General features: G+C 46.4%; 2 protein-coding genes across 2 annotated transcripts in view; one reads left to right on the top strand and one right to left on the bottom strand.

Annotated features, from left to right (window-relative positions):
- Positions 1-2762: 2762 nt before the first annotated feature.
- CHRAC1 (chromatin accessibility complex subunit 1) lies at positions 2763-5772 on the bottom strand. The gene is made up of 3 exons (XM_056854184.1): positions 5632-5772; positions 3900-4026; positions 2763-2957 (listed from the first exon to the last, which is right to left on the bottom strand). Exons 1-3 carry the CDS (start codon positions 5770-5772, stop codon positions 2821-2823), a joined length of 405 nt encoding a protein of 134 aa, XP_056710162.1. The 3' UTR covers positions 2763-2820.
- Positions 5773-6365: 593 nt separating this feature from the next.
- The window catches only part of TRAPPC9 (trafficking protein particle complex subunit 9), a 187383-nt gene continuing 180373 nt past the window's right edge, over positions 6366-13375 (top strand). Inside the window, exons 1-2 of the mRNA XM_056854642.1 lie at positions 6366-6422; positions 12562-13162. Coding sequence (XP_056710620.1) covers positions 12579-13162 — 584 coding nt within the window. The 5' untranslated portion in view covers positions 6366-6422; positions 12562-12578. The remainder of the gene's footprint in view (positions 6423-12561; positions 13163-13375) is intronic.

Here is a 13375-nt window from a genome sequence, read left to right on the forward strand (position 1 = left end):
TATTCCATGTACCGTCAACAGGGGGCGGAACAAATGGACCTCTTAATGTCACCAGGGCCACATGACCTACTGTACGGGTTCCCCCCCTCCCTCCAAGGGTATTGAGAAAGGTACGACTTCAGAAAGCATCAGTCAGATTCATAGCTCCATATTGGCTGCGACGACCGTGGTTCCCATCTATAATTCAGATGTCCATACAGAACCATTGGAGACTTCCCGACAGACAAGATCTCCCTCTACAAGACCCAATATGCCATCCCAATCCAGGGTGGTACAAACTGACCGCATGGGCACTGAAAGGAGATGACTTATAGCCCTAGGTTATAGCCCGGTGGCCGTCACTACCATATTGACAACAAGGAAGCCATCAGGAGGGACAGAGCTTAGGGCTAGCTACCTGCACTCTACAAAGACAACTGGCATCTATAGCTACCATAGTACCCAAGGTATCTGGATACCGCTTAACCAAACACCATCACATAAAAGCCTTTTTAAGGGGCGTCAGTTATTTAGCTCCTCCTGTTAGACACAGGTTCACAACTAGAGCCTGCACACAGCTTTGACAGCACTCACACAACTACCATTCGAACCAATCACTGAGATAGGACAAAATGTAGCTGCAAGTTTCACAGGGAGCAGGACATAGTGCTTACATTTTCTGCACTAACCCCAAGAATCCTAAGGAGAAGGCCTGGCACTAGCTAGATCTAAGAAGGGCATTATCTTACATTTATTACATTTATCTTACTAAAATTATTAGGAACTCTGACTCCTTATTCGTTCATATCTCACCACCTGACAAGGGCAAGCATATGTCCAAGGCATCCATTAGTAGGACCATCACCTTATACATAACACAGGCTTATAGAATAAGTAACCTACCTGCTCCTGCGGGCGTTACTGCCCACTTGGGAAGAAGTGCGGCTACTTCAGCAGCCTTCGACTGCCGTGCTTTATGGAAGAGATATGTAAGGCTGCAACTTGGTCCTCGGTGTCCACATTTGTGAGACACTACAAATTAGATCTATACTTGTCAGCAGATGCCGCCTTAGGCAGACGAGTACTGCAAAGTATACTTCAGGACGTCTAACCCTCCCAAGGGCGGGGGACAGCTCTTGTATGTCCCATAATGAAGATGCCCTTCTCCCTCTGAGCGAGAAAGAGCCTTGGCTACTTACCGTGAAGGCTTCTTCTGCTCAGAGGGACGAAGGGCATCTTGCCCGCCCAGACGTCAGTAAAATATAAATAAAACAAATAAAATAAAATTACAGGTAATCATGGTTACATCTAACTTCCAGTTGACATTCAATTCAAGTTAAACGCTGTTTGTTGGTTCATGACTTATAGTTATCCTAAAGGTTCATCGTTAATGTTTATTAGGAACTTATTTCTTGTATAGAATTATAACTAACATGTTTCTTCAGTCTATCTTAAATATATAAGGCTCGGAAAGTCTTTAACTGATCACAAGGGGGCGTTTACCCTCAGAGGTCAGAAAAATTTAAATATTTGGTTCCTGCCTCCCGAGATAAGAGGAAAAGGAAACACCCCATAATGAAGATGCCCTTCGTCCCTCTGAGCAGAAGAAGCCTTCACGGTAAGTAGCCAAGGCTCTTTTTGTGTGGGGACTCCCCATATGGCACTTTTTAACTTTACCCAGCGATCTTAATCTAACGCTCATGTGGAGGAGTGGGGAATCAAACCTGGTTCTCCATATTACAGTCAGCTGCTCTTAACCATGACCCCATGCTGGCTGTCTTGAAAAAGAACTAGATAACGTGGAATCTTAAGCTTGTTTCCTGCCAATCTGTTAAGAGAAGTCTGAAGCTTTCAGCCAGCTCGAAGAGCCCCTTCCACTACAGGAATGCCAATGTGCACAGTTCACCTAAGGTCAACTCTGATTTTTCCTGAGAATAGATTGACCCTCAGGACAGGATGGCCTGCCACTCCTCCTGCATGTTTCACAGGGGAAATGCTACTACCGTTATTCCCAAGAACAGGTTCTTGACTTTATAAGGGGAAAATCATGTATCAGAACAATTTAAAAAAGCACACACAGACTATAAAATTCATCATGTATTTGTTTTATAAAACTGGTCTTACCAAGAAAGTATTCACTGTTCTACAAATCTTACCACTAAAAAAATATGGTAGCTGTTTCAAATGGTAATGAATCTTGTACAAACATAAAGCAAAAATGTTCTAGTCCAGTCTTTACTTTAAATCTAGTTAACGGCCCTTAAATAGAGATATTTACATGCGATAGTGGGGTGCTACTGCCCCCCTCCCCGTTTAAGCACCACTTTCATTTTTCTGTCAGAAATTAGCAATGGAAAGCCAGTTTCCCGTTTTAATTCCTGATGAGGCAGCACAAACAGTATTGTGACAAGACCCAGGTTGGTCTGTACGGCTACTACACAGAACTATTTCCCTTCTAGGGAATCCACAAAAAGTTCTTGCTTTCCTAACTCACAGGAAAGGATAGCCATAATTCTGGCACATTAAATAAACAAAAATACTCTTCAGATACTTGACCTTTGGGAGTTGCCCAATATGAGCAGAGGAAGAAGGCCAGTATGCACTGGATAGTGAATCCACATTTGTTTAGCAGTCATCCAACAAAGAGCTATAGTTTAGACACCCTGCTCCCTACCCAGCAAGATGTGTGTACTGTCAGTTCCATCTTAATTTCTTGCATATATAGTTGTGCAAACTCAGTCCTCAAGTGCTTTGAGAATCCACTTGCTAGATGTCTGATCGCTAGAGAAAACGAGCATGAGTCTCCAAAGTTAATGCACAGTAGATTCAGTCTTGTCACACTCAAGATGCTTCTTCGTCTTCACTTTCTTCCTCCTCTTCATCATCATCATCTTCCTCCTCGCCGTCCTCTTGCTCTCCCTCCTCTCTCTCAAGCATTTTCAGATATTTGCTAGCTAGTATTTTCTTTGGCAAGATATCTAGAAGAATGGCATTTTCATCCCGTTACAGCAAGAGTAAGATCAAGTATGCTTTCAGCTGCTACAAAGTAACCAGTCTATTCCACTGCAAGGCTTTTCATACAACTATTTATTTAAAACATTTATTAGCTGCCGCATGCCTGCTTCTCCTCTCCTGCTACTGAAGACTAGCATGCTTTAGTATAAAATCAGTTCAGAAACCACATTTACTTTTCAAAATGGCATGTTTGCTCACATTGAATCAATATACTAAGCCTGTCGAAAAGAGCAAGAGTAACACAGACTAACTATTTCTGGTAGGGTCTGAGTTTTTGTGAGTCACGACTCAACGTCTTCTGATATCTGAAGAATCTTTTCTGCTGCTAGACAGACTAACACGACTACCCATCATGATCTATCAACCAGATAGTTTGGGACATGCACTAGACTGACATGTCCTATACAATTCAGAAAACGTAAGCTTAAGTCAATCCTATAAGAACATCTCAGAGCTTCTACATGGGTTTCTGAATATAAGGAAGAGAAACTGGTTGTATTTGTTACTTCTACTTTTAAGAATTGTTCAAGCAGCTTATATGGGGTTATACTGCTATTCTCTCAACAATCCTGTTATGAAAAAATAGCCTCAGGCTACCCACAGTCTGATGGGGATCCAAGCACCCCCTCTGCACTACCAAAACAGACTCTCTAATTCTTTATTGGATGAACACCTGTGGCAAGTGCCCTTCCAGGCACTACACAAAGTTATTCCAGTCAAATTAATGACTGACCACGCATCAGTCAACACTTTAACATCTGTTGTTGCTCTACCATGTTCCCTGTGGCACCTAAAGCACTGGCAGTAAAACAAGGCTTGGCTGACTTCCACAACCACAGTGGAATATAAAAGAGCACCCACTTCCCTGAAAGTTTCCCCTTGTTACAAGTTAGGCAAAGACCTACCTGCAAGGAACTGAAACGTCTCTGACTTCTCCGCTGTGCGGGACAGATCACTGTAGGTTAAGGCTTTGTTCTCCTTGCCTTGGCCATGTTTGTAGGAATGTGTAGCTAAGTACTGAACGAACAACTCCTAAAGGGAAGAAGAACCTCAATAAGCCTATATCAATGAACTCCACTATGCACTAATCACACCCAATCCCCCAACTTAAAACTAGGGATGCACCTATAAGACAGTGACTAATCATCACTAAATTCAAGCTGAGGACACCCAGCTGGTTATGGAAACCACCCTCCTGAAATCCCCTCTGGTGTCTGAACTCACACCATGTAGAACTAGGGTTGCCAGGTCCCCTCTGGTCACTGGTGAGGAATGGGTTGCCAGATGGATAGGGTTGCCAGATTCACATTGGGAAACTCGTGGAGATTTGGGGATGGTGCCTGGGGACGACAGGGACCTCAGTGGGGTACAATACAGTCCACCCTCCAAATATCCATTTTCTCCAGGGGAACTGATCGCTGTAGCCTGGAGACAAGAAGCAATTCCGGGGGTGAGTGGGGGGAGATCCTTAATTCCTATCTGGAGACTGGCAACCCTACGTAGGACATCTCTAGCCATTTTTCTGCCAGCACCATGATGTCTGGAGCTGCACTGTTTGCAGTTTCTGGCACTACCTTTCTGTTTCTACAGGATGGCAAAGAAGGAACAGCAGAGGGGAGAGGCTCAGCAGAACGCGTGTGACAGGTGCACTGTCCGACCAGAACATTTAGTCTATGTTCACACCACACAGTATCATCCTTGATTGGATTTTGTGCTTCACGTTCTAAGCACATTGCTAGGTCAGTAGATTAAGGGACTCTTATTCTACAACAAGGAGAGCCAGTGTAGTGTAGTGGTTAAGAGCGGTGGTTTGGAGCGGTGGACTCAGATCTGGAGAACCGGGTTTGATTCCCCACTCCTCCACATGAGCGGTGGATGCTAATCTGGTGAACTGGATTTGTTTCCCCCACTCCTACACACGAAGCCAGCTGGGTGACTTTGGGCTAGTCACAGCTCTCTCAGCCTCACCTACCTCACAGGGTGCCTGTTGTGGGGAGGAGAAGGCGATTGTAAGCCGGTTTGATGCTTCTTTAAGTGGGGGAGAAAGTCAGCATATAAAAACCAACTCTTCTGCTTCTACACAAACTAAGTTGCTTTTTGCATCAACCTGAATGCAGAAGCAGGTAAATGCCTTGCTTGTAGTCTGCGATAAGAGGCAAGTCAGGAGAGGAGAGGAGGCAGCTTTGTCCTTTTACACATGGCTGGAATAGTACTGGGGGGGGGGGGAGAACACGACTGTCAATCATACTAACTTCTATAAAACATGCTAAGCAATTATGTTGGGGCCATTGTGGTGTAGGACTAGGGGCTGGGGTGCCCAGGTTAAGAGCCCCGCTCTGCTATGGAAGCTTGCTCGGTGACCTTGGGCCAGTCGTGCACACTCGACCTAACCTACCTCACAGGGCTGTTAGGAAGACAAACGAGGAAAACAATGTCGGCCGCTTTGGGTCCCCCGCTGGCGAGAAAAGTAAGATATAACCGAAATAAAGGAAATTACGGGCGCTGTCCTTAATGCACCTTGCGGGGCGTAAACAACAGCTCATGCTCCCTTCGCCCCCCGGGGAAGATCAAGAAAAGGCGGTTGAAGCTTAACGGCGGGGCGGCCGCAAAAGCGGGCCCGTCTCCTCCGGCGCCTACCGTGGCTTTGGCGGTGAGGAAAATGGCGTCCGAGTTGATGCTGGAGACCTCCGGCGAGCTCTTCATGATCACTCGGATTCGGGACAGAGGCAGCGACACCAGCCGGCTCTCTCCGCCGCTTCCACTCAGCCCCGCCGCCATCTTCCACCCTGCGCCGCCCGCCCTCTCCGAGAGGGCACTTCACGGGAAGCGCCGCCTCCCTTGCTGGGACTTGTAGTCCCCACCTCTATAGGAGCACGGCTCCCGCATGAGGGAAAGGACTACCCGTCCCATCACGCACCGCGCGGCATTCACCTCACCGGACCGTTCGCTTCTTTCCTATCCCGTGGAACGTTTCGATAAAACGGACATACGGGCTACTCAACGGTCGCCTGGGAGGCGGCCGTTAATAAAACTTAAACCAAGAAATGCTTTTAAGCCGTTTTTCTAAATGGGCCAGCTCAGGGTGAAGCGGCGTTAAATTAAAAAAAATTGTAATGTCACATTTCGGAAAAGTGCAAGGTACTGTCACGTTACCAGGAGACCCGTTATAAACCGGCCTCTTGAAAAACCAGGCCGGGGGGGGGGGGGAGAAACCGACGTCGGGTGGGAAAGACGTAGCCAGAGCGCATGCGCACCTCAGCTCTTTTTGTTAGGGCGGCTGGAAATTGGGACGCTCTAGGGTTCCGGCTCGCAAACATCGGCGCGTGCGCAGTTCCTCCCCGCCGCTCTTTCCTCCTACGCTTCCGGGCAGGCGTCTGGAGGAAGAGGCTGAGAAGAGGCGGAGCTATTACGTTGCCCCGGCTCCGTGGGTGAGCGCGAGCCCCTGACCGTTGGGCGGGGGAGGGGGACCGTTTAGGGCAGGAAAGAAGGGGGCTCCTCCCTCCCTCCCTCCCTCAGCGCCCTTTACCTCAGGCGCGGGAAAGGGCGCCCCTGGCCCCCTCCCCATCCTGAGTCTCTCCCCTTTCTCAAATAGATTTTTTTTTTTTTAAATCCCATTGACTTTTGAAAGTTCGTGCCTGACTGGAAACGCGCCTGAAAAACTTTGTGGCCCGTGACTGTTATTACCCTCGTTGCTGTGACTGTGTGTGTGTCGCTTCCGAGCCATGGCGACCCTACGAATCCACATCCTGCAAAATGTCCTTATTTTTGGCAGCCTGGCTCAGATCTTGCAAATGGTGGGCTGTGGCTTCCTTGATGGAGTCCATCCATCTCTTGTTGGGTCTTCCTAGGGCTTATTTTTGTGGTGGGTCTCTGACCCGACCTGCATGGCCCAGGGTAGCCTGATCTCTGTCATCCTTAGGGTTTCCAGGTCCCTCTTCGCCACCAGCGTGAGGTTTTGGGGGCAGAGCCTGAGGAGGGTGGGGTTTTGGAGAGGGGAGGGACTGCTATGGCATAGAGTCTAATTGCCAAAGCGGCCATTTTCTCCTGGCGAACTGATCTCTTTCGGCTGTAATAGTTGTAATAGATCAGTAGATCAGTTGTAATAGTAGGAGATCTCCAGCTAGCACCTGGAGATTGGCAACCCTAGTCTTCCTGAGCAGCTTGGGGGAATAGCAAGATAAAGTCTCGACCTGGATGGCCCAAGTTAGCCCAATCTCATGTGATCTCGGAAGCTGAGCAAAGTCGGCCCTGGTTAGCACTCGGATGGGAGGCCACCAAGGAAGCCCAGGGTCGCTATGCAGAGGCAGGCAATGGCAAACCTCCTCTGTTCATCTATTGCTCTGACCTGGGTGGCCTGAGCTAGCCCGATCTCATCAGATCTCAGAAACGAAGCAGGGTCAGCCCTGGTTAGTACTTAGATGGGAAACCACCAAGGAAGTCTGAGCTCACCACACAGAGGCGGGCAATGGCAAACCACCTCTGTTTGTCTACCCTGACCTGGATGGCCCAGGCTAGCCCAGAAGTTAAGTAGGGTTAGTACTTGGATGGGAGACCACCGAGGAAGTCCGGGGTGGCTACTCGTGGAAAGGCAGTGGCAAACCACCTCTGTTCTCCTCTTGCCTTCAAAACCCTGCAGGGTTGCCATTAGCCGGCTGCGACTTTATGGCACTTTCTACCACCACTCACTGGAACTGAGTGCTGGCGCTTTTTGAGGGGCTGTCCCAAGTCCTGTGGGGGGAATTGGTAGAAATCGGTGCAATCTTAAATATGAGTACTGGCTAGGGTTGCCAGCTCCAGGTTGGGAAATACCTGGAGATTTTGGGGTTGGAGCCTGAGAAGGGCAGAGTTTGGGGAGGGACTTCAATCTGATATAATACCATAGACTCCACCTTCCAAAGTGCCCATTTTCTCCAGGTGAACTGATCTCTGTCACCTGGAGATCAGTTGTAATAGTGGGAGATCTTCAGCCACCACCTGGAGGTTGGCAACCCTAGTACTGGTGCCTTTAAAAAACACTATTATTGCAGAGGGTAGCCGTGTTGGTCTGCAGTAGAACAGCTAGATTAGAGTCCAGTAGCACCTTAGAGAACAGCAAGATTTGGGCAGGGGGGGTATGAGCTTTCAAGAGACAAAACTAATGAAGAGAGCTTCGACTCTTGAAAGCTCATACCCCCAAAAATCTCATTGGCTTCTGGAGGTGCTACTGGACTTGAATCTAGGTATTATTATTTCTCAGGTGGCCTGAGGCAAGGCTAAGAAGTAGCCTTACTAGTCTGTTGCAAAAATAAACAAAGAAACAAAAATAAACAGGAGTCTTGTAGCACCCTAAAGACAAATGAGATGTTATTTCAGCATGTTCCGGTTTATACTGGAATAAAATATTTGTCTTTTAAGTTGCTGCAAGACCCGTGGCTTTGGCTCAGTGGTACAGTGCATGCTTTGCTTGCAGAAGGTCCCAGGTTCAGTCCCCTGGCATCTCCAGTTAAAAAAAGGATCAGGTAGCAGATGATGTGGAAGACTCTGGAGAACTGCTGCCAGTCAGAGTAGACAAGGCTGGCCCTGAAAGATCAAGGGTCTGGCTCCATTTGGGATAGCTTTATATGCACATCTTTTTGTGTGATCTGTCTTATAACTTGCCCTTCCTTCAGGGAGTTCAGGACAGCATACATTACTCTTTCTTCCCTGCATTTTATTCTCCCAACAACCATGCAAGGTAGGTTGGGCTAAGAGAAGTGACCTAGTGAACTCCAAGGCTCAAGGGGATTTTGAACCCAGGCATCTCCAGCCGTAGTCTGGCTAGATAACCTCTGCAGCCCACCGTCTCTCATCCACAATATGGAGAAAAGATAATACTGACCTCCATTGCAGGGGTGTTGTGTACACTGTGTAGGCAGTGTAAGGTAAGCACTTATGACTCTTGAAAGCCCAGTAGAACCCCAGTGTGTTAATTTATATCATGCTGTCAGTGTGCCTGGCACTCTATGGAGCAGTGTCAGAAAGATGGGTCTCCTATCTCCGAGGAGAAAGATGGAGGCCAGAGTAAATAGGGGAAGTTCTATTTTTCATCCCAAGTATAAATGGTGGGGGTGCGGCGTTACTACTGCAGTGGTTCCTCATTGGATGGTGACTAGAGGCAGAGGACAACAGCAGTTCTGTTGTTCTTGACAAGCCAGCATGGGAACCTTGTTGTCTCCCTTTGTTTCTGGGCTCTTCATTAGTGGAGATTGAGAAAATGTACACTGTACATATTCAGAGATGCTCTTGTCTCTTCCGTTTTACAATTTCTAGGGCTCTGCCTTTCCATCAGTTGTGCTCTGCCCCTCATCTTGTGTGCCCATTTCTACTAGGCACTCTTTATTCTTCTGTGGCTGTGATGTGTAAGCCATTTAGATCTAGATTGCTTGTACTTGAACTCTCTTTGCAGGCTGCTCTGATGCCTGTTTACTGTTAATTAAATCCACTGAATTCCGGTTAAACCCTCTTTTCTGCTTCACAAGTGTTAATCTATATTTAGTGCTGCGGTTTTCTTTGTTGAGAACGTTTCTCAGAGGGAGTTCCTCACAGCGTAATTTCCCAATTGTGTGCTAGACAAATGTGTGAGACGTTCCTGCAAACAACTTACACGCAAACACATGCACACCAGCTATGGCAAAGGTTTTCATGCCTCCAGCACCTCTTACCAGTTGTTGTTTATGTTGCCTTGGACATGTGTGCAGCTTTCTTATTGGGGGGCGGGGGCTAGGACCTCTGGACAAGCATGTAATAATGAAAATTGTCCGGCTTGCCCAAATAAAGTGAAATGCAACACAGTAGTTTATAATCTCCTTGAATCTTTTCATGTGTTTTCATTATTATTTTTTTAAAAAACAATGCTCAGTTGGGGTATTGCATATAATCATTTAGGAAACATGGTTTTTCTCGGAGGAAAGCCCATAATATATGTGTGTTAAGTGCCGTCAAGTCGCTTCCGACTCATGGCGACCCTATGAATCAAAGTCCTCCAAAATGTCCTATCTTTGACAGCCTTGCTCAGATCTTGCAAATTGAGGGCTGTGGCTTCCTTTATTGAGTTCATCCATCCCTTGTTGGGTCTTCCTCTTTTCCTGCTGCCCTCAACTTTCCCTAGCATGACTGTCTTTTCCAGTGACTCGTCTTCTCATAATGTGACCAAAATATGATAGCCTCAGTTTAGTCATTTTAGCTTCTAGGGTCAGTTCAGGCTTGATTTGATCTATAACCCATTTATTTGTGTGTTGTTGTTTTTTGCCAGTCCACGGTATCCGTAACACTCTCCTCCAACACCACATTTCAAAGGAATCTACTTTCTTCCTCTCAGCTTTCTGCAATGTCCAGCTTTCACACCCATACATAGTAATAGGGAATACGATGGCATGGATTAACTTAATCTCGGTGGCCAGTGACACATCCTTACACTTCAGAATCTTTTCTAGCTCCTTCGTGGCTGCCCTTCCCAGTCTCAATCGCCTTCTGATTTCTTGGCTGCACTCTCCCTTTTGGTTGATGATGGAGCCAAGGAATAGAAAGTCTTCAACAATTTCAATTCGTACAGAACACGTGAAGAAGTGAAAAGAAGAAAAACAAGGAGCCAAACACAGTTGTCCCCCTCCTGCCTTTAATAAGGGATATATATGTGAGTGTGTGTATAAATATCTATATATGAGATCAGTTATTGCTGAAATATGTATTCTGCCTTCAGAAATGAGAAAATGTTTGTGTCAAACACATTTGTTGGCTGTCATGTTACCTTTGAGTTTGACCAGTAAATACACATGCACGGGGGGGACGGGACCAGTTCCTTTTTGTGCATACATTTCTATAAATGGCAACAGTATATGCTGACAGTATTAATAGATGCGTAATATCTGTGTTGCCTTATGCATGATTGTTTTCCTCAGTATTTCCATGGCAAACTGCCTGAGTTTCAGCATATTTACTCATAAGTACTGAGTTCGGTTAGGAGCCCCGTGGCGCAGAGGGTTAAGCTGCAGTACTGCAGTCAAAAACTCTGCTCACGACCTGAGTTTGATCCCGACAGAAGTCGGTTTCAGGTAGCTGGCTCAAGGTTGACTCAGCCTTCCATCCTTCCGAGTTCGGTGAATTGAGTACCCAGCTTGCTGGGGGTAAAGGGACGATGACTGGGGAAGGCACTGGCAAACCACCCCACAAACAAAGTCTGCCTAGTAAACGTCAGGATGTGACGTCACCCCATGGGTCAGGAATGACCCGGTGCTTGCACAGGGGACCTTTACCTACTGAGTTCGGTAGGATTCACTCCAAAGTAAGTGTACATAGGCTCTCGATCTTTGATATGTTATGGCTGGCATCTAATTTTCCATAGATTCAGAACGTTCTTCCTTATTTCCCTATTCATGAAGGACTTTCTCTCTGTGGTAATTAATTTATGAGAGTGAGCCCAATCCTATGCAGTTGTGGCTAAGCCCACTGTTATCAAGATTCTCCCTTATTAAAGGCAGGAGGGGGACAACTGTGTTTGACCCCTTGTTTTTCTTCTTTCACTTCTTCATGTGTTCTGTACGAACAGACAAGCATATTAGGGGAAAGAATCAAGTGTACCATGATGTGTAAAGTCACATGTGGGCTACCAAATATGTAAGTTATTAAGTGAAGTAGCCAACTTGTAAAACTGCAAGAAAACTGAAGGTATGAAGGAATTTTTTGTTGGGTCACTCCAAGTCCCAACTATAATGTTTATAACAAACACACATGAAGCTACCTTATACTGAATCAGACCATTCAAGGTGAGGGCTGTCTACACAGACTGGCAGCAGCTGTCCAGGGTCTCAGGCAGAGGTCTTTCACATCACCCCTGCCTGGTCCTGGGGATGTTGGGATTGAACCAGGGATCTTTTGACTGCCTAGCAGAGACTTATCTGCTGAGCCACAGCCCCACACCTAATGCAGAAAAGAGAAACCATAATGATCAGGGGGCTGGAGCAACTGCCCTATGAGGAGTGGCTAAAACGCTTAGGGCTGTTTAACTTGGAAAGAAGGCGGTTAAGGGGAGACATGATAGAGGTCTATACAATTATACATGGTACGGAGAGAGTGGGCAGAGAGAAGCTTTTCTCCCTCTCATAATACTAAAACACGGGGTCATCTGCTGAAGCTGGAGAGTGAGAGATTCAAACAGGTAAAAGTATTTCTTCACACAATGCATAGTTAAATTGTGGAACTCCCTGCCCCAGGATGTGGTGATGGTTGCCAACTTGGAAGGCTTTAAGAGGGGGGGTGGATATGTTCAGGAAGGAGAGGGACTACTAGTCAAAATGGATACTAGTCATGATGCATTCGTGTTCTCTCCAGTATCAGAGGAGCATGCCTTATATATTAGGGGTTATGGAACACAGGCAGGAGAATGTTTGTGGTATTCCTGGAGGCACCTGGTTGGCCACTATGTGAACAGACTGCTGGACTTGATGGGCCTTTGTCTGCTCTAGCATGGCTTTTCTTCTTATGTTGTGTGTACCTTTGAAATATAGTACTAATGTGTGGTGTTTTTTGTTTGTTACCCTACATTGTTGTTAGCCTACCTCTGATGCAAAATGAGTGTCCCTGACTATATGCAGTGTGCGGAGGACCATCAGACACTGCTCGTTGTGGTCCAGCCCGTTGGGATTGTTCCCGAAGAGAGCTTTTTCAAGATCTACAAACAGATCTCCACAGTGAGTCAGATCAACGTTCGTGACTCTCAGCGTGTGTTGTATATTCGCTACCGGCATCATTATCCGCCGGAGAACAACGAATGGGGGGATTTCCAAACACATCGCAAGGTTGTGGGGCTCATAACCATCACAGACTGCTCCTCCGCTAAGGACTGGCCTCAAACCTTTGAAAAATTTCACATCCAGAAGGAAATATATGGTTCTACGCTTTATGATTCTCGACTCTTTGTCTTTGGGCTTCAAGGAGAAATTGCGGAACAGTCTCGTACGGATGTGGCCTTTTATCCTAGTTACGATGAATGTGAGAATGTGGAGAAGAGAATAGAGGACTTTATTGAGTCCCTCTTCATTGTGTTGGAATCCAAGCGTTTGGACAGAGCCACTGACAAGTCTGGAGACAAGATACCACTTCTCTGTGTTCCCTTTGAAAAGAAGGATTTTGTAGGTCTGGATACAGATAGTAGGTAAGTAGCATCATTTACCAACATACGTCTGAACTTGACCCTTTGACTGGTAAACTAGGCCTAATGATAGCATGCAGTATTTGTCAAAGCTCAGAAAAGATTGTTCACGTTCCATCATCGTAGTTGAAAACGATGGCTAAATTTTAGGTTGTTGGGAACCTTCAGTTAATGGTAACCTTGACAGTAAACATCTTCTGGATTACATTAATGAAT

This window comes from Euleptes europaea, chromosome 8, assembly GCF_029931775.1.
Source record: "Euleptes europaea isolate rEulEur1 chromosome 8, rEulEur1.hap1, whole genome shotgun sequence".
Lineage (NCBI taxonomy): Eukaryota > Metazoa > Chordata > Lepidosauria > Squamata > Sphaerodactylidae > Euleptes > Euleptes europaea.